The sequence below is a fragment of the Gouania willdenowi genome, chromosome 6 (assembly GCF_900634775.1).
Source record: "Gouania willdenowi chromosome 6, fGouWil2.1, whole genome shotgun sequence".
NCBI classification, from domain to species: Eukaryota; Metazoa; Chordata; class Actinopteri; order Blenniiformes; family Gobiesocidae; genus Gouania; species Gouania willdenowi.
In genome coordinates this window covers 59,960,897-59,979,581 of record NC_041049.1, presented here as the reverse complement: position 1 = coordinate 59,979,581, position 18,685 = coordinate 59,960,897, and the positions used below count along the sequence as shown (strand labels likewise).

General features: G+C 38.5%; 2 protein-coding genes across 11 annotated transcripts in view; both read right to left on the bottom strand.

Moving 5' to 3' along the window:
- Positions 1–983: 983 nt before the first annotated feature.
- gtf2h1 (general transcription factor IIH, polypeptide 1) lies at positions 984–14,260 on the bottom strand. The gene is made up of 15 exons (XM_028449901.1): positions 14,076–14,260; positions 10,641–10,810; positions 9,638–9,830; positions 7,872–8,037; positions 7,711–7,804; positions 7,035–7,184; positions 6,885–6,964; positions 6,663–6,796; positions 6,491–6,578; positions 6,325–6,413; positions 3,493–3,610; positions 2,935–3,025; positions 2,661–2,776; positions 2,446–2,538; positions 984–1,662 (listed from the first exon to the last, which is right to left on the bottom strand). Exons 2-15 carry the CDS (start codon positions 10,792–10,794, stop codon positions 1,573–1,575), a joined length of 1,656 nt encoding a protein of 551 aa, XP_028305702.1. The 5' UTR covers positions 10,795–10,810; positions 14,076–14,260; the 3' UTR covers positions 984–1,572.
- Positions 14,261–17,270: 3,010 nt separating this feature from the next.
- The window catches only part of LOC114464424 (mucin-5B-like), a 44,557-nt gene continuing 43,142 nt past the window's right edge, over positions 17,271–18,685 (bottom strand). For all 10 annotated transcript variants that reach the window (XM_028448595.1, XM_028448598.1, XM_028448604.1 and 7 more), the window contains 3 exons: positions 18,485–18,524; positions 17,866–17,989; positions 17,271–17,783 (listed from right to left, as the gene is read on the bottom strand). In XM_028448595.1, the coding sequence (XP_028304396.1) occupies positions 17,606–17,783; positions 17,866–17,989; positions 18,485–18,524 (342 nt within the window). In that variant the 3' untranslated portion in view covers positions 17,271–17,605. The remainder of the gene's footprint in view (positions 17,784–17,865; positions 17,990–18,484; positions 18,525–18,685) is intronic.

The window sequence follows — 18,685 nt, the reverse complement described above, 5'->3', positions numbered from 1 at the left end:
GGTATGGGCAGGCGTATGTTATGGACAACAAACACAGGGGCATTTTGAATGCATAGATAACGTGATGAGATCCTGAGGCCCATTGTTGTGCCATTCATCCGTGACCATCACCTCATCTTGCAGCATGACGATGCACGGCCCCATGTTGCAAGGGTCTGTACACAGTTCCTGGAAGCTGAAAACATCCCAGTTCTTGAATGGGCAGCATACTCACTGGACATGTCACCCATTGAGCATGTTTGGAATGCTCTGGATCGGCGTATACGACAGCGTGTTCCAGTTCCTGCCAATATCCAGGAACTTGGCACAGCCATTGAAGAGGAGTGGACCAACATTCCACAGGTCACAATCAATAACCTGATCAACTCTATACCAAGGAGATGTGTTGCACTGCATGAGGCAAATGGTGTTCATACCAGATACTGACTGGTTTTCTTTTTCTTGTTTTTATTATTCAGTATATATTTAGTTTTTATTGTCATTTTGTGAGTTGCTGGTAATATTTTGTATGATTATTATTTTCAACTAAAAATTACCATTAGAAAACATTTTTTTAATGCTTTGATTTGTTAACCTCTTCTTTGAGAAATGAAGAACAGTTAGACCAAAGTTAAACACATCACTATCTGCCTGTCAATGCTTCTTACTGAAGTCACTCTTTATTAACAAAATATTACAGGTCCATATCCAGCTTTATTGCTCAGTGTCCTTAGGTCAGACAGAAACTCAATAATACTCCCAGTAAAGGATCAGCACCTTGTATGGCAGCCCAGGGGGTGGAAGAGAAATGTAGAGGAAGTAATCAGGTGATCACACTGCGAGACCAATCAAATCCATCCATTCTGTAGTGGACTTTCGTACTAGAGCTGATTTACTACACATTTACTAAACAGTCCTGAAAATGCAATAAATACACAGGGTATTTAGTTCCAGGCTGTTTACTACAGGTAGAACCAACAATAATAACTTAAACTTTAAAAATATTAAGACAATGAAAAGGTTTTTAATTAAGAGTAAAACACACTTCTGTTTATCCAGGACCAACATGACTGAAACTGTTTAGTTTGAAAAGCTAGAAATGGAATTTTCTGCTCCTTTAATTGAGTCATGTTAGTGCCTTCAGTGCAGACAGTAAACAGTAGAAACCAGTGACTGTGTGATTCCACAAACACACACTGGGGCACACACACACACTTGTGAAATGCCTTCATGGTATTGCTATATTGGCCGCGTCCCCTGGTACAGCTTTACCCATGATGCACTGCTTTGCTCATTACAGCTCAGCCTTTTGACCTGAGAGTCGCACTTTTTAAGTTACAACTGAAAACGAGTTGCTTTCCATTATTCCATTGTCCCATTTCACCATTTTCAGTCACAGAGAACGTGAAAAGAAGAAGAAGAAACTAATGACAGGTATTTAGACTGAGATACAGTGAAGTCTCTGGTGAACATTTGGGGTTTTCGCAGCATCTCTCAACATCGTCCTCTTCACACTGGGGGTCCAGTGTCCCAACAAGATGAAATCTGAGGCCTCCTCTTACGATCAAACTTTGTCTTTTGTGCTTTGTGAGATCAGGTTTTCCTCATTGTCATCTGACGGGTTTGCCAGGTGTGGAGTTTGCTGTACGCCGTTTGTAGCATTTCCTCCAAGTGGCCCGTGAGCTGTCCAAACAACAAAGACTTAAATAGGAAGCTCATCTGTGCGACTGTAACATCAGATTTCATAGATACAGATACATAACTGCTACGTAATCTGCAGTCCTTCAATTCCCACCAGCTCCGTTTTTGCTGCAAATCTGTTGCAGCAAGGACTCAGGAGATCTCACTAATTCATGCGTAATCGCACGATATAGTGAGTTGTAGTGAATACAAAGTTAACCACAAAGCCATAAAATGTCCTTGGAGAGGAGCAGAAGGAAATTTACTAATTTTGTCAAAAATGTGGTATCAGCAGACAGGTTTTATCCGGGAGAAGGATTGGTACTTATCCTCTGTGCTATTTAATTATTTTAAGAACATTTTATTATCATTTTGACACTGTAAACTAATTTTATGTACTGCTGCAAGGACACAATTGTAAAAGAGAATATTAATCTCAATATGGTTCTCCTGACCAAATAAAGGCTAAGAAGAAAAAGTGTGGAAGCAGGGCTCCAGCTTTGATACCGCTTCTTACATCGGTTTTTCAAAAGCCATTTACCGACCCGCTTTAAATAGATAGAATTACGATCTGCCATGAACACTAAGTATTTCATTTTGAAAATAATCCGGATACTTTATTCTGTCTTTGCACTACTTCCTGTCCCGCACAGGCTTATCTTTGTTAAATAGCTCCAGCATCCGGCTAAAATAAAAGGTCTGCGTATTTGCTGCAACAGTTACACAGCTGTGCTGGAGCAGATTAGGACGTGGTGGAAATTGGGAATAAGAACTTCAAAGACTCACATTTGTACTTAAGTACTGTTGCTGAATTTTCTCCTTAAAAGGACAGAGTTTGGTCATTTGAAACCTTTCCAGGTTTGACTTCATCTTCATCACCTGCCAAAGAAAAAGAGGAAAAACTGTAGTTGCTCTAATTAGATGATCAATGATTCCCCCCCATGGGAGATATTTTATTTCATTAGACTTAAACACATTTTAAGACTTTAAATTGGAGTTACCTTCTCCTCCAAAAATGGGGAGTTAACAGGAAAACAGGACCAAAAGTGTCTTAATAACTCTCCAGCAGCCACATAAAGATGTTTCAACTCTCCTTGAATGTCAGTGGGAACCATCTCTGCAGAGGACAAATCATCAGGTTTCATTCAACCACCAATGAGTTCCTTCTCTCTACCAGTATGGGGTCAGGAGGCAGTGTTAGTCACTCTGTGTACATCTGCGGCTTAAGTTTATTAGCTAACAGACAGACAAACTTTCCCACAACGACACACGTACGGTTGATGGCTTGCTGTGAGCCTCCCTGCATGAGAACGCCACCAGGAGAAAGAGCTGCAATGGCAGAGGTGGCAGCTGCACTGGACAGAACCTGCAACACAGATTAATAACAGATACTAAACACTCTTGATGGTCCATTGATACAGGACCTCGAAAGTCATGGACCAAAGTATTGGCACCCCTGGCATTTTTGCAGGAATTACACATTTCTCCCAGAAATTGTTCTTGATATACACGTGTTAATTTCCTTAATGTACATTGAAAAAAAAACACAAAAAAGCAGAAGAAAAAAGCCAAAATTAACATAATTTTATACAAAATTTAAAAAATGAACTCTTTTAAAACGACCATCACATGCTTGAAATAAAATTGTTTTGCCACAGTTTTAAAAGGGTGGCAACAATTTTGTGTGAAATTATGAATTTTTCTGTGAGAAATGGTGTAATTTCTGCAAAAATTCAAGGGGTGTCAATTCTCGTCCATGTCTGTAAATATTAGCAGACGACCTCATCTTGCATTCAATTTCTGTACTTGATGTGATGAACAGAAGTGCATTACCTGTGTGAGGTTGGGTTTGTAATTGGTCATCTCGTGCTGGATGCAGCTGATGGAGTTGATGATGTCTTGGCTGCTTGTGTACTGTTGGGACTGAAGTGGCACCGGGCCATGAGCATACCTGAGGAGAACCATGAAACAAGTGACAATCCTGACAATATTTCTACTGTGCTCTTAGCCCAGCTTCTTTCTGCATCTTCTGCACCTCTCATATAGACACAGAGGGGCAGTGGTATAATGGTAAATGAAGTAGGCTTGTAATCAGAGGGTCGGTGGTCTGCTCTCAGTCTGTGTCACTGCTGGAACTGTCCATCACATTAAACTGTGATGAAACACTCACTTTCCTCATCTTTACATCTTTGAGTTGTCTGTGTCAGAACATTTCCAGTGTCTTTCCTTCTTTCTTCAGTTTTTAGCCCCTCCCCTCTACTATATTAAAAGGTCCAGTAGTATGCTATTTTTCACTCATCTCCATTTGTTCTAAGAACCCCAGCAACATAGTATTTAAAGTTTGTTTTCCCAAACCCGCAAGTTTTCTTCAGTTTTAGCCTCTGAAAAGTCACTTTCAGAGTGCTCCTAAAAACAGGCTGTTTTTTGGGCATTCATGCATATGCATGAGTGGGCGTGAACACACACCCACTCATGCATGCTTCAGCGTCTGTGTTTATCACAGCAGCAGCAAATCAGTAACAGTCATCCGTCTCCTGCTCTCCTCTACTGACCACAGAACTAGTCCATTTAAGACAATAGTCTGTTATTTTGTCCGACCGCTGCGTCACAAACACGTCAGATCATCCCATAAAGGCGATATTTAACAGTCTTTTACTTAATGACACTTTACTTTCTTCCGTCTATGTTAAACGTTTTATTCTTTTATTTGTGATTTTTTTCTTAAGTGGCTGTAATGAAAGCAATTTCCCCCTGGGATTAATAAAGGAATTCTGATTCTGATTCTGACAAGGCGATATAACGGCTACTAAAAGTGAAAATGTTGTGAGCGCTCTTTGGTTTATCTCTATACTGAACGTAAAGACATTAACTGTAATATTAACTGTAAGATCAACCTGCCTTTGCTATGTATGTTTTACCTGTGAGGTAGTTTGAGAGGGAGGAGCTCACATTCTTATAAGGTAGGAGGAGCCAGGATTGACAGGAGGAGGAGTTTCCACCTTACGATATAATATTGGGGCAAAAATCCAACAGTCACGTTTGGAGCTGACTTTTTACAAAATGTGGAATAACAAGGGAGAGAGGAAACGGAACTTTATTCAACTTTGGCCCTCTGAATGAGGATAAATGAATGTATATCACTGTAGCAAAACCATTAGAAAGTCAATTTTTCACACTACTGCCCCTTTAAACAATCACTTGCAGCTTTTACAATGGAGCTGGCTTGTGGCTGTTAATTTGAGAGAAACCCACAGGAACACAAAAATATATACAGAACACAAAACATCACTAGTGCACCAGTAAAAAACACACGACATGCGCTGGGTGATACGTGATTACAAAATCTCTCCTGGTCAGTTCTGGTCAAACTGCCCTAAGCAGGTCAATACTATCCTACTGATAACACTTAAAGGCCTCTTCTCAGAGGCTTTGTCATTGTTATGGCTAGCACTATCAGCAGCATACAAAACCCTGAGAGCACAGAACAGCTCCAGATTCATTGGACACACACACTGAAACGTTTGAATCCCACACCGGTCTGCCTAAAACTCTTTGACCAAATAAACCCTGTGTACGCATCCGACCAGTATCCTACAACTTCACTCTGTCTCATTTTATTTAAAACCGCCAACACTAGGTAAGAGCGGACTGGGAAGACGAGCAGCAGAATGTGTGTCTGTGTGTCACAATAAGGTGCCAAAGTCAACTCGGACTCAAGAAAATATTACATCACAAAATCGTAATTAAGACTTTTTAATACTTTTTAAGGGCCTCAATTTTTCTCCATTTAATTGATCAACTTTTTCTCCTTTTTAACCCTTGTGCACTTGTGTACACAAACAATCCGTCTAACAAAGTGCTATAAAAATGTACTCTATGAACTTAATCTTTACTACCGCATCAGATCTTTTCAACTATTTCATACATGTCCATAGATATAACATTTATCATAACTTTCAAACCCTTTTTATGTCTGTATGGACTTTTTTCAATCATTTGAACCTCTTTTTTTTTTTTTTTTTTAGCAGGAAAGCCACTTTTCCAAAATTTCCAAAAATGAATGAGGGCCAAAGTGAAATATTTTTGATGAAATAGCCTTGACCGTGTCATTAATTGATAGCAGAATTGAATGCATTATCATTTTTGGCACAAGGACAGTTTTAAAGTTGTACATCTTGTATATTTTGCAAGATAAGAAATCTAGGCCTTCACTGAAATTTCCATAAAACTTTATGCAAATGTCTCTGGTTGGTAGGGGGTCATTACACCTAAAACATAGTTTCCTTTATTTTGAAGGTAGAGGCTTTGATCCATTAAGTATTAACTGAAAAAGCATTATGATATGTCATGATTACAGTATATGAAAAATATGTGGTTACAATGGGAGTCAATGGGGCAAATTTGGTCTGGTGCATATTTTATTTTTTATACACTTCCAATACACAGGATTTTGGAATTAAGCAAATAAAAATGAAAAAAAAAAAAACAATAGTAGCAAAATTTCATACAACTAGCCTTAAAAATGACCAAAATACTGAGAGGCAAACAAATAAAAACACCCAAAATGTAACTTTTGAGCACAGTAATGCTCCGAGGGTTAAGACACCATAGACACACTGAATTATCTCCAGGCTAAGATTTCTGTTTAGAATAGGTCAACTTTACCTGTAGGACTTCTTTAGGTTTAGAGCCACGGTTTTCTGCCCGTTTTCCCTTTGCAGATCCTCATACTCTATGGCTTCTTGTAATTTCGCCTAAAGAGAAGTTTGCCATCAGATCAGAGGAAAGTGAGTAGTTTTAACAGAGCTGATTGTGTTAATAATAATTATACCTTTTTCACAGGAGGCTGGAATAAGTCAGAATCCCTTGAGTTTCCATCTGTGCTGCTGGTCTCACTGGCCTGTTCAGCTGCTGTTTCCCTTTGAATCAGAAATAAGAAAAAAAATAATAATGACAAGCCAATGTCTGGTGTTATAATTCTGTTTTTGTTTTTTAGCCATTACCCTCTGCGGGAGCCTGCTGCCAGCACCATGGCACTGTGATGATTGAAGCGCTTTATAATGGCTGCGTTGCTGTTGTCTTTTATGGTTTTGTTTGTGCTGGAGGTCGATGCTCGTGTTAAACCGTTTCCATAACCCTGTGCACATAGTTTATTATTGTTTTTTATTTATTTATTTATTAAAGAAACACAACCTCATTTAAGAAGATGATCATAATGAATTTACCTCATCTAATGTTTTATCCTCCAGCGACAGGAGGTCAACCAAAGGATTCTTCACTCCTTGAATCACCATTGACTTCAAGCCTGTCAGAAACATGTGGCTCAATCATTTGTCATTAGCATATGTATGTTCTCATTGTAGAGCCCTGTTTACCCTTCTCGTCCTGCTTGGCGCACTCAGAGAAGATATCCTGAGTTCCTGTGTTAATTCGATCTCTGTGGAAATAATGGGACTGGAAGAAGCAGGTCCAGAACTCTTTCTCCGTCAGGTTATGAGGCACGTTCTCACTGTACTTCTGCTTCACTACAACAGACGCCAAAGAAAAGATTAATCACATTAATTTCTATGGCTTTTACACAGAAATAAATGTTAAAAAAACTTAATTGTGGTTTTAATCAAAATCAATTCATGACAAACAATAAATTAGGGTTGGGGTCAGTTATAATTGTAATCACATAATTGATCATTGTAATTTTAATTTCAAAAATCTGTTGCTGTCGTAACCGTAATTAAATTGTAATTGAGTTCAGATAATTGACTTTGTATTTTTAATTGCCCTGGAAATTCTATAAAAATTGTCAAATATAATTTAACTTAATTGTAATTGGAAAAAAATGCTGAACATGGATAATTGAAAATGTAATTGTAGCTGAAAAATGTAATTGACCCCAACCTTGGAATAAATATAGGGTGGATAAAAAAATAAATATTAAGTCTCAAAAAGGAATTTAAAATAAAACATGCAACACATCACAAACACTAAATACTATATTGGCGTCTTTAACAATACCCTTTATAAATCAACACGTTCCATTTGCTAACCTCATACCTGCAGGATATGTTCTGAAGATGGATTCAATAATGTCAGCTGTCAGATTGTATTTCAGGCCATTGCATCCATCTGTCTGAGGTCTAATGTCTGCCTGTGAAGCATCAGATTGTTAAAGATAATCTACAGTTGATAAGTAAGTAAATAAAAGGCATCCTCACCAAAAATGCTCCAGATATACCGACTTCCTGTTTGTTGTTCTGCACTACAGAGTCTGTGTTGTTTACACCACCTAACCGGTTGGTCCAGAACTCCTCGGCACTGATCACTTTGCTCACGACCAGGTCTTTATACATTTGGAAAAGAACAGGATCTTCCTGAAGCATCCTGCAGGTGGAACACAACACAGCTATTGTGACACATCTATTATATGTTATATATTATATTATCTATGGTCTGAACAGCAGCAAAATTAACTGAAAATGGTTTGGATTGAAAAACATTGTCCAAATTACATCTCTTCTGTAAAACTAAATCTGCTATTAGCTGCAGACATCAGTGGTGCAATCACCACTGTATTCTATAGGATATAGTATTTTCTCACATGTAGATTACAACATATCCCAACTATAAGCCATTCTGGATAGGAGTCCTATGTAACTCAGTGAACATTTCCATCATTATTACCAATCAAACAGATCAAGCTGCATCACAAAAGGGCTAAAATAATTGTTGTTGATAAATTAATAAGTTTGGTAAGACGATGCTATCTGTAGCAGCGCTTCGAGCCTCGCCCACATCCTCTACCATTGAGAGTGGTCGACCGTCCACCACAATCATTTATCCACTGACTTTGTTCATTTGTCACTCATGGACTTCATTTTGGCTCTGAACCCTGTAATCTTGTCCAGTGTGGATTGGAGACACTGTCTGCTCCCTCTAGGACCGTTGTCCCTGCTTGCTACTACATGATTAGCATGGAGGTGCTAGCTGCTACATGTTTAGCATTGAGGCGCTAGCTGCTACATGTTTAGCATTGAGGCGCTAGATGCTACATGTTTAGCATTGAGGCGCTAACTGCTACATGTTTAGCATTGAGGCGCTAGCTGCTACATGTTTAGCATTGAGGCGCTAGCTACTACATGTTTCGCATTGAGGCGCTAGCTGCTACATGTTTCGCATTGAGGCGCTAGCTGCTACATGTTTCGCATTGAGGCGCTAGCTGCTACATTTTTGGCATTGAGGCGCTAGCTGCTACATTTTTGGCATTGAGGCGCTAGCTGCTACATTTTTGGCATTGAGGCGCTAGCTGCTACATTTTTGGCATTGAGGCGCTAGCTGCTACATTTTTGGCATTGAGGCGTTAGCTGCTACATGTTTAGCATTGAGGCGCTAGCTGCTACATGTTTAGGATTGAGGCGCTAGCTGCTACATGTTTAGCATTGAGGAGCTAGTTGCTACATGTTTAGCATTGAGGAGCTAGTTGCTACATGTTTAGCATTTAGGTGCTAGCTGCTACATGTTTAGCATTGAGATGCTACTAGAGGCTAGAAGAAATCCGGTGATTGACAAACGCTTTCTTACACAATTTGTACACAACTGGGCGTTTGTTTTCCATCTGTTTTTTTTAAACCTAAATTAACAACCAGCAATGACTTCTCTTCAGGTTCGATCTCTTGTGTTGTTGTCTGTGCATCAGTATTATGGGTATACCGGTAAATTGTGAAATGAGAAAGGTTGCGCGCTGTTTGCTGTTTCGTGTGTTATTTTTCTGTAATTAATGAATTGCGACTGTGATGGACTGGTGTCCTGTCCAGGGTGTTCCCCTACCTAAAGCCCATTGAGAGCTGGAGATAGGCACCAGCAGACCTCCGCGACCCAGAAAACAAGAACAAGCGGGTTCAGAAAATGGAGAGATGGTTGGATGAACCGTGATTATTGCGATAAAGTCCCAGCCCTGATTAAAAAAGCTTTGAAAGACACACACCTGTTTTTCTCCTCCAGCTCTTTGTTGGCCTTCTTCTTGAACCTGGGCAGCAGCTGCTGCAGCAGTTCTTTGGCAGCTTCCCTATCTTTGAGTGCAGTGCTGTCATTGGAGAAATGGAATGTGGTGCTCTCACCAGTGTGAAGAACGAGCTGGAGCTGAATTTTGGCTTTTCCATCAGGGCTAATTTTCTGACCTGTCAAAAAAAAGGGCAGCAAATTCACATTTATAAACACGACCTGTAACACAAAAGTACTAAGCCCCAGACATGACATGGTAAGAAAATAATAATACCGCAATGTTGTAAACAGGAAGTTGGCAGAGTGGTTAATGTAGTGGTTATTGATTAATTCTATTTCTCAATCGCGGAGGGTGGATCGGTACCAGTGTCCTGACACACACAGACCAGCAGGGACACACGCACACAGGTACTCACAGTGAAGCATGCGGAGACAGACGGATGACACCCACACATACAGACTATACACCCGAGTACACACTCTCATTCACAACTGTCACACAAGCACCCAACACTTAACTAAAGTGACGCCATAGCAGAGACACTGCCGACTATCTTGGTGGAGGGTGGCACCGTCACCCTGTTGAAGCAACAAAGTGTTTTGTTTTTTACAACATAAATGTGCAAAAACACAATTTCTACGTGAGTTCACTTTGCACTACAAGTATGGTGTTATGCATGCGACGCATCTGTACACACAGAGCTACATACACTTACTTATTAACACTTTTAACGGTTTCCAACATTAATAAAATCAACACGGTATCGACAAGGGCAGCTCAGCACCGGCTCCTATTTGTTGGCATCTGCCGTTGCTACAGCAACCAGTCACGCGAACAACCAGAAACGTTATTATTTAGTATTTCGTGGCCATAAAATAGTATTTCATTATTAATTTATGGCCACAAAGTATTATTTTTCTTCACCATCTCATGTCTTTGGCTCCGTACAGAAGCACCTGTGCCCCACTGAGTCTGCAATACCCACAGCGAATGTCTGCATACGGATGACTGACAGTAAAGCGGTCCTTTCCTTCTGGACACCAGGCTATGCGCTCGGCCATCAAGTACATCGTTCCATCCTGCTTCCTCTGACGGACCTTTTTCACAACCAGCAGCACCTCCTCCGACAATGACGCCATTGCTCCCAACAAGGATCTGAGGAAAGGAAACACTACATGTGTTACAGACAATGTTTAGGAACATATGGCGACAAGTGTTTTCATCTTTTGTGGGCACACTAAATAACACATTTCTCCATACCAATCTGAGGCAATAAACGCTGCATGAACTGAGTTAGCATGTTGGACACTAAGGTGACAAATGCAGAGCAGAGAACAATGACATCATGAATAATGTAAATGTCAGAAACTGAAGGATCCTGATCTAAAGAGATGCTTCTTCCCCAAGTGCAGAAATAATGTATTTTCTCTTTCATGCCATCAAAGTATAGAGGACAGATGCACTATTTTGTAAAAAAAAAAACCTAATTGCAATTTTTCTTAAGATTAGTTTGATTTTTTTTTTTCCAAATTCCGTGTTTTCCACATCAATTTTTTAAAATTTAATTAAAAAAAAAAAATATATATATTAAATTTTTTTCCCAATTCATTTTTTATTTATTTTATTCAATTGTAGAATACTGTAGATATTATGTTGAAGGTTAAACTGTATGTAGCCAATTGGTTAATAATAAATGGGTCAGTTTTTGTCATACTGACTATTGTTCTCTGTTTGAGTAACATCACTTGATCAAGCCTTTTCTAACATTCCACACTACAAAATAAGTTTTTTTTTTTTAATAAAGAAAAAAAAGTATGATTCATGTGGATATCAGATCAATATCAGAATCGGCCAATACGCAAAGCTACAATATTGGTATCATATCGGAAATGAAATAATTGATTCGGGACATCCCTGTCACCCAGTTTCCACTCAGGGATCAATGGTTTACTGAACTGGACCAAATTAATTGATTAAGTTTTGATCAACTTAATTTAAATTAACCTAAATTAAATGATCCTGATGACATCATTCCAGACTGTAATGATTAAACAAAAATAAATGGATGCCAGGATGAATCAGTTATTTCACCACTCATTGTCAGAATATTTTACAGTATCAGAAGTTATCATTAATCTACAATGTTTCAGACTCTACAATGCCTTGTATCGGTGGTCTAGTCCACAACAGCAGAACACCATTATCCACAGATCTTCTGTAGCTCTGATTAGATGTTGTTCAAACGCTCTGAGCAGGGGAAGCTGATAATGTTCTCGCGGAGTGCCGCTGCGCTACATGAGAAACGGACGGAGCTCCACAGACACATTAAAGTTAAGCGGGCACTGGGCGACTCTGATTTATGAGTCAGTAGTGATTTGCGTAGTTTTTTGGCAGTTTAGATGTTTTTTCGGGTGGTTTAGACTGTGTTTGAAGCATCCAGGATGAGAATGGGGAGGACATTTCTGCAAAAAAAAAAAAAAGTCAATTTCTGCGTAGATTCCGTTTTCATTGGTTGATCCCGTGATTCCGTTAACATGGATTTTATAGGGCCCTAGTGTAGTTGTTGACGCACTCAGAGACTCGCTGCAGCACAAGCGTGAGTCCTACAACCATCCCTGATTGGCCATCAGCCCAGGAAGGCGGTTCTCAGCAATTCTGTTTGGCAAACATATATATCACTCAAATGATGGAGACAGAAAAAAAACCCTCCAGTATCTGAGGTTACGTTATCGCAGAAGTGAAAACCTCAATATAGATGTGATTAAGGTTAATAGTTCAGCATTAGAAGGATCCCAAGTAGGGCTGCACAATATTGGAAAAAAACTGAAATTGCGATTTTTTTTTTTAAATCCTGCAACATGAGAAAATGCAGGAATTTTTTTTACCACGTATGACTCTAATATATTGACTCTTTATATTAGAGCTGGGCAATATATCGAGTTTTCTATTTTGGAGATATTAAAAATTACAATATCGCCGATATCGATATACATATTTTTAATAGCTTATTTTGTTTCAAAATACATCTCAGAACAGCATGAAAAGCTTAGTTAGATGGATTTCTGAGTGCACTCTAACCCAGATCTTCCCCTAAACAAACCACACTACAGAACTCACTCACACATGCTCCCCCTAAATCTAAGAACTTAGATGTATACATAAGAAAATATATAAATTAAATTACTAACTATCTTAAATGGTTTCTAAGAAAAGCTGTCCCCTTTGAAGATACCTCGAACAGAGTAAAAAAAAAAAAAAAAAAGGCACAAGGGCAATAACTTCAGAAAACATAATTGGGCACACATTGATACCCTGAAGCCACACACCATATTTGGTTATCCTATCTTAAACAGTTTCTGAGAAAAGCAGTTCCCTTTAACTCGGACGAACGTACGCACGGAGCTCAAACCTATATCCTCCTTCCACTTTGTGGTGAGGGATAATCAAGATTTATATCGTATATCGCCATTTTGAGTCAAAATATCGAGATATGAGTTTTGGTCCATATCACCCAGCCCTACTTTATGTTATGCTGCACTGCTGCTATATTGTGGGAAAACTAACCTGCACTGATCTCTGCATGTGTCCCCTAACAGTAGTTTTGAGTACATTCACTCAATCTACGACTTCCGAAGATCAATTATGAACATTTGATTGTTGGAGATGTCCAGAAGTTGTACCAGGTCAATCATCCCATTAAGGATAATGGTCAGTGCACAGTTCTGAACCCTAACATCCAATTTCACTGGACAAATGTGTGTAGAAACATCGCCGGACCTACGATCTGACTATTTCGCACACGTACATTGCGATGGCGATGTTCAAACAATATTACGTGCAGCCTTAAACCTAAAGCATTTATACAAAACCACATAAAAATGAGAGCTTTTCTAATTAACACATCGGTTCAACCATTATTATACACAAGTTATAAAACACAACCAATGACTGGATGCACAAACCAATATTAAAGGAGCAACTAATCAAATATATAAATTAATACAAATAAAACAAGAAATACAACCAAAGAACTAAGTCACATTATTTATGTAGAACACATTAGAAGAGATGGACCAGGAAGTATAAAATAAAATTAATTAATCATACTTATACTATTTGATAGTGAATAATTTACATCATTTGGAAATAGCCTAACATGTTTTAAATTTGACGTAATGTGTGTTTAGGACGAATGAAAAACAACAACCAGGACAAGGTTCTACATGTGTGGCAGTAGTGTTTCTAAGGAGAAATGGTGACTTATAAACACTTTAAAACAAAACAAACGCCCATATAATGCCAACTCGATTATTGAATGTCTATTTTGATCAAACAATAGGTTTAATAGATGAATTGCGCTAACGTTAGCTTACACAGAGGAGACAATCGTCGGGTTTAGGTTTTCATAAACTAGTTTTACCTGTAAACCAACCTCCCGTTCACCAGTGCTCGTTAAAGCTCAGTTTCCTCCTGAAAAACCATCGACATTCACAGAAAAAACACTTCCCAAGAGAAGAGAAAAGAGAGAAGTTTAAACTAGAACCACAGACATGACTACTGAACCCTGTGTCACACTCTAAACCTTCCGCCGACTCAAAGGTTCCGCTCTCGCTACACTTTTTCTTCTTCTTCTTTGAGCGTTTAACGGCGGATGCGGACAATAATAGCGCACTACCGCCACCTTCCTGATACTTCATGAACGATCAACTGCATGGCTCACAAGCTTTAGTAAGAAAAGTAACTACAAGCTGCAAAAAATAGTAATAAAAAAAAAAACTCAACTAAATTATATTTATATACCCAGCGCTTGTAACATACTCAAACAAATATTTAATAACTCTATGATCAGATGGCTTAGTCAAGATGCCGTGCAAACTGAAGTTCTCACTCATGTTCTCCACCCTGTTTCTTTAAACATTTCTTTCCCTATCAAAGGCCATGCATCTAAACAGAATGTGCTCTACCGTTTCCATTTCATGACAGACCTCACACTCTCCAGATTCCTGCTTTCCCATCAACTGCAGCGTTTTATTTAATCCTGTATGTCCTGTTCGTAATCTTCTTTCCTGCATTGTCCTCCTTGACAACCCATCCCAACCCGAGGACTCACACAGTAAAGGACCCTCCCCTTAGTTCCCCCATCCCATTTATCCTGCCATACATTTTTAACATATTTCTTAATTAATGACTTAGCCTCTGATTTAGCAATTTTACATTTTATAGTTAGTATGTTTGCTCTTAAGGCCTGTTTTGAAAACTCATCTGCCAGCTCATTCCCACCTAGGCCCACATGAGCTGGGACCCAGACCAATCTAACATGAGACCCCATATTTTGGATAGACTGAAGAAGAATCAGTATTTCACCTACAAGGTCATACTTTTCACTTACATTACCTGATTTAAAATGTTCGAACGCTGGCAGTGAATCTGTGCACACTACCGCTCTTAGTGGCTTAATCTGGTCTACCCATTGCAATGCCATTAAAACTGCTATCAGCTCTGCTGAGTACACTGAAACATGATCAGTCACTCTTGCAAAAAATGTGCATCATATTTAGAGATCACATACGCTACACCCACTTTCCCTAATTCTGGTTCCTTCGAACCATCTGTAAAAATTTGCACATAACCATAATACTCGTCTACGTGTCTCATTGCACGCTGACCACAATCTCCCTTATATTTCTTATTTTTTTCATGCAAAGAAGTATCAACTTCAGGTACTGGTAGCAACCATGGTGGATGTGGCAGACACATAACTGGTGAACTTACAGTAACTCTAAATTTGCCACACCAGCTCTCTCTGCTTTCCCCTGTGCACTTACACCAAAAGACTCTCTTTTACTTTTTATTTGTTCCCAAGTTGGTATGAGAACATTCCTAGTTGGATGATCTTCCTTATGCACTTTCAACTGGTTACAGCATGTCAATGCCATCTGTAATAGCCTCAGTTCAAAAGGCATCAAGTCAACCTCAACCTGAAGAGCTCATACTGGAGAGGTTCTCATAGCCCCTGAGCAGAGCCTGAGTGCAGTACCCTGAATTACATCTAACTTCTTTAGTTCAGACTATGTAAGCCAAGCAGCCATAGTCTATAACAGATCTGATTGACCCAGTATACATTCTTTTCATTGAGGCCACATCTGCTCCCCATTCTTTACTACACAAGTATCTAATTACATTAACAACTTTTTTACATGTATCTATTTGTTTTTCAATATGACTGTGCCATGTAAGCCTATAGAATCAAAATGCATACCCAGAAACCTTACACACTTTACCCTTTCTAGATCTCTACCATATAGTTTAAAACTAAAACTTTTCCTCTATTTTCTTAAACGAGAAAAATATTACTTTGGTTTTTTCTGCTGAGAACCTGAATTCTTCACTACACACACACTACCAGAGCCATTTAGAGACCGACAATGGAAGTTCGAAATGCTTGACGGCGCACGTGATTCATGTAGACTCAATTTGTTCCCGGAAGTTATTGGCAGGCAATTGGAATCCATTATTCCGAGTGTGCTGGACTTAGGCTGAACGACTGGCCTGACCGGGATCGGGTTTTGTTCTGGCTCGGATCTGAGCGAGTGCTAAAGCCCCGCCTCCTGAACAATCAGTTCTCTTAGAAAGCTGTCCAATAAAAGGTGACGTGTGAACACGTCACTGTGTGGATCTGATCTGACAGGAGAGAGAGAATATTTAGACATCAATGCAATATTTTCATTTACCGATGACATCCTTTAGGAAAGATATAGATTTATATCTGATGGATTGATCTACAGTCAGCTGATGAAGCATGTGTCTTTGTATGTGCGGACTGGTGAAGTCATTAATGAATTCATACGTTATAGTGTGGCTGAGCACATCAGCAGGAACATACTACAGACTGTGAAACAATGTGCTCTCATCCCAGTGTGTGTGATAAATAGGTCTACTTGAATAGAAAAATGTGTGTGCTGTAATAAAGAGAAACTGAGCGTTGTCCATTTATCTCAATTAAATTATTATGAATGTGAATATCATGAATATATTTACAATATAATATATTATAAGTTTTATAAATCTCTCTCTCAATGAAATAATAAATATGAATATCATAAATATTGTAATATTTACAATACAATCTGTTGCTCTCTAAAGACAAGGGATCATGGACATAATTCCATTTATTATTTTATTAGGACCTTAGGTTGTTTATAGACTTTAGGTCTAGATATGAGTTTTGGTCGATATCGTCCAGCCCTACTCTTGAATCTGCCTTCAGTAAGAACATCAAATATTCAAATGAGATAAATCACCAAATGTCATTTTGTTATTTTGATTTAAAGATGGCAGCAACTCCACCACCTTTCCTGCAAGTATGACACATATAAATAAAGTCTTGTGGTGTCCTTTTGTTAAGACTAGTATAACTGATAAAAATCATTTAACCACGTTTCATTAAGAAGTGAAAAGTCGGAAGTGATGTGTCGGAATAATATCATTAATTAACAGCGATTTGTTAACAAGAGACGTAATGTTTGTCTAATAATTGTAACTCCTGGAGTAATGTTTGTATCATAAATGGGTGCTTCTTGCAAGTTACAATTGTGACAAAAAATAAAGAAGCAAATTGTGATGAATGTGACTTTTATTTGAGAATATTGAAGAGAAAAAAAGAAAGAAACTTGAAACACCAGATTTTATTGGACAGGCATTCAACAGTTTCAATATTTCTTGTTTTTATACAGCATCATGTCATTTTATAGAAATGTATGCCAAAGTTGGTTAAAAATTCTGTTATTTACTGCTAATACCAAGAGGAGTGACTGTTGATACCATATCCAATAACTGAATAGTGAACAGTAGAAAGAGGAAAAACACCCAAACACCACATCATGCAAATATAAAGGAGTAGATGAGAACATGTAGATATTGGAATCAGCCAAAGTAGATTTAAAACGTCATTTAAGGTTTGGTTCCAGATTCACATGTGGCGTCGTGGCAGCCACACTTATCAACTGAAATGTAAGTGTGTTTAATTTTGCTGCCATCAGCACACACCAGCTCCACGTGTTTCTGGCTGATAGCCGTTTCCCGACAGCAGGAACATGTGTGCATCAAACTGTTGCTCTCAGCAGAGTACCTGGAAGACAAACGAGGACACTTGTAGGGACCATAAAAAGTTGGGCATTAATCCCAGCACAGCAGGTGGTTACGTGTCTTACATGGATGAGGATGCACCACAGGATCCCTCACAGGACGAGAGTTCTACAGGTTCCTGTGATCTACAGTCCTTCTTCTGCAGATAGGTCGAGGTCTTGTTCACCTGGCAGTTGTAACGAGGAGTACCTGAGAAGAACACATTAACAATACATTCTTTGTTAGTTCAAATGATTTATAGCAGAGGTTCCCAAACAGGGGTACGTGTAACACTAGGGCAAAATTAGACAGAGGGCTACATGTGGCCCTCTGTCTAATTTTATGCAATGCCCAAAGTAAACCTACAAAATGATAGAAAAATACACAAAACAAAAGCAAAAATACATTCAAAAATGCAAAGAATTACAATGTTGCAGGAAAATACAGAACACACAAAACTACTATAAAATGAAAAAAACAAAACAAAAATAGTAATACACAAAATTACAACAAAAGTACACAAAAAGACATGAAAAATGACTCTGCAAAGACACAGTACTACAAACAAGCAAAACAACAAGAGGAAATACACAAAAATTAATCCAATAAACGCAAAATGACACAATATGACTGATCTACTCTAATGAACACTAGGTCACCATTAATGCTGTAGAACAGAAAACACTTTGAATCATTTTTACTTACAAGTTTTGCAACATCCTGTTATGTCACTTCCTTCAGTTCCCTGTAAAACAGAAAATATCAACAAGATGTTTTAAAAGTGACAAACATATCCCTGGTTATTAGAGTCATTTTCTTTCTTTTCTTTTTTTTTTTTTTTTTCAATATTTATGTTTCCTAATAATAATATAGCCTCCTATCTGCAAGATATATACATATTTTTAG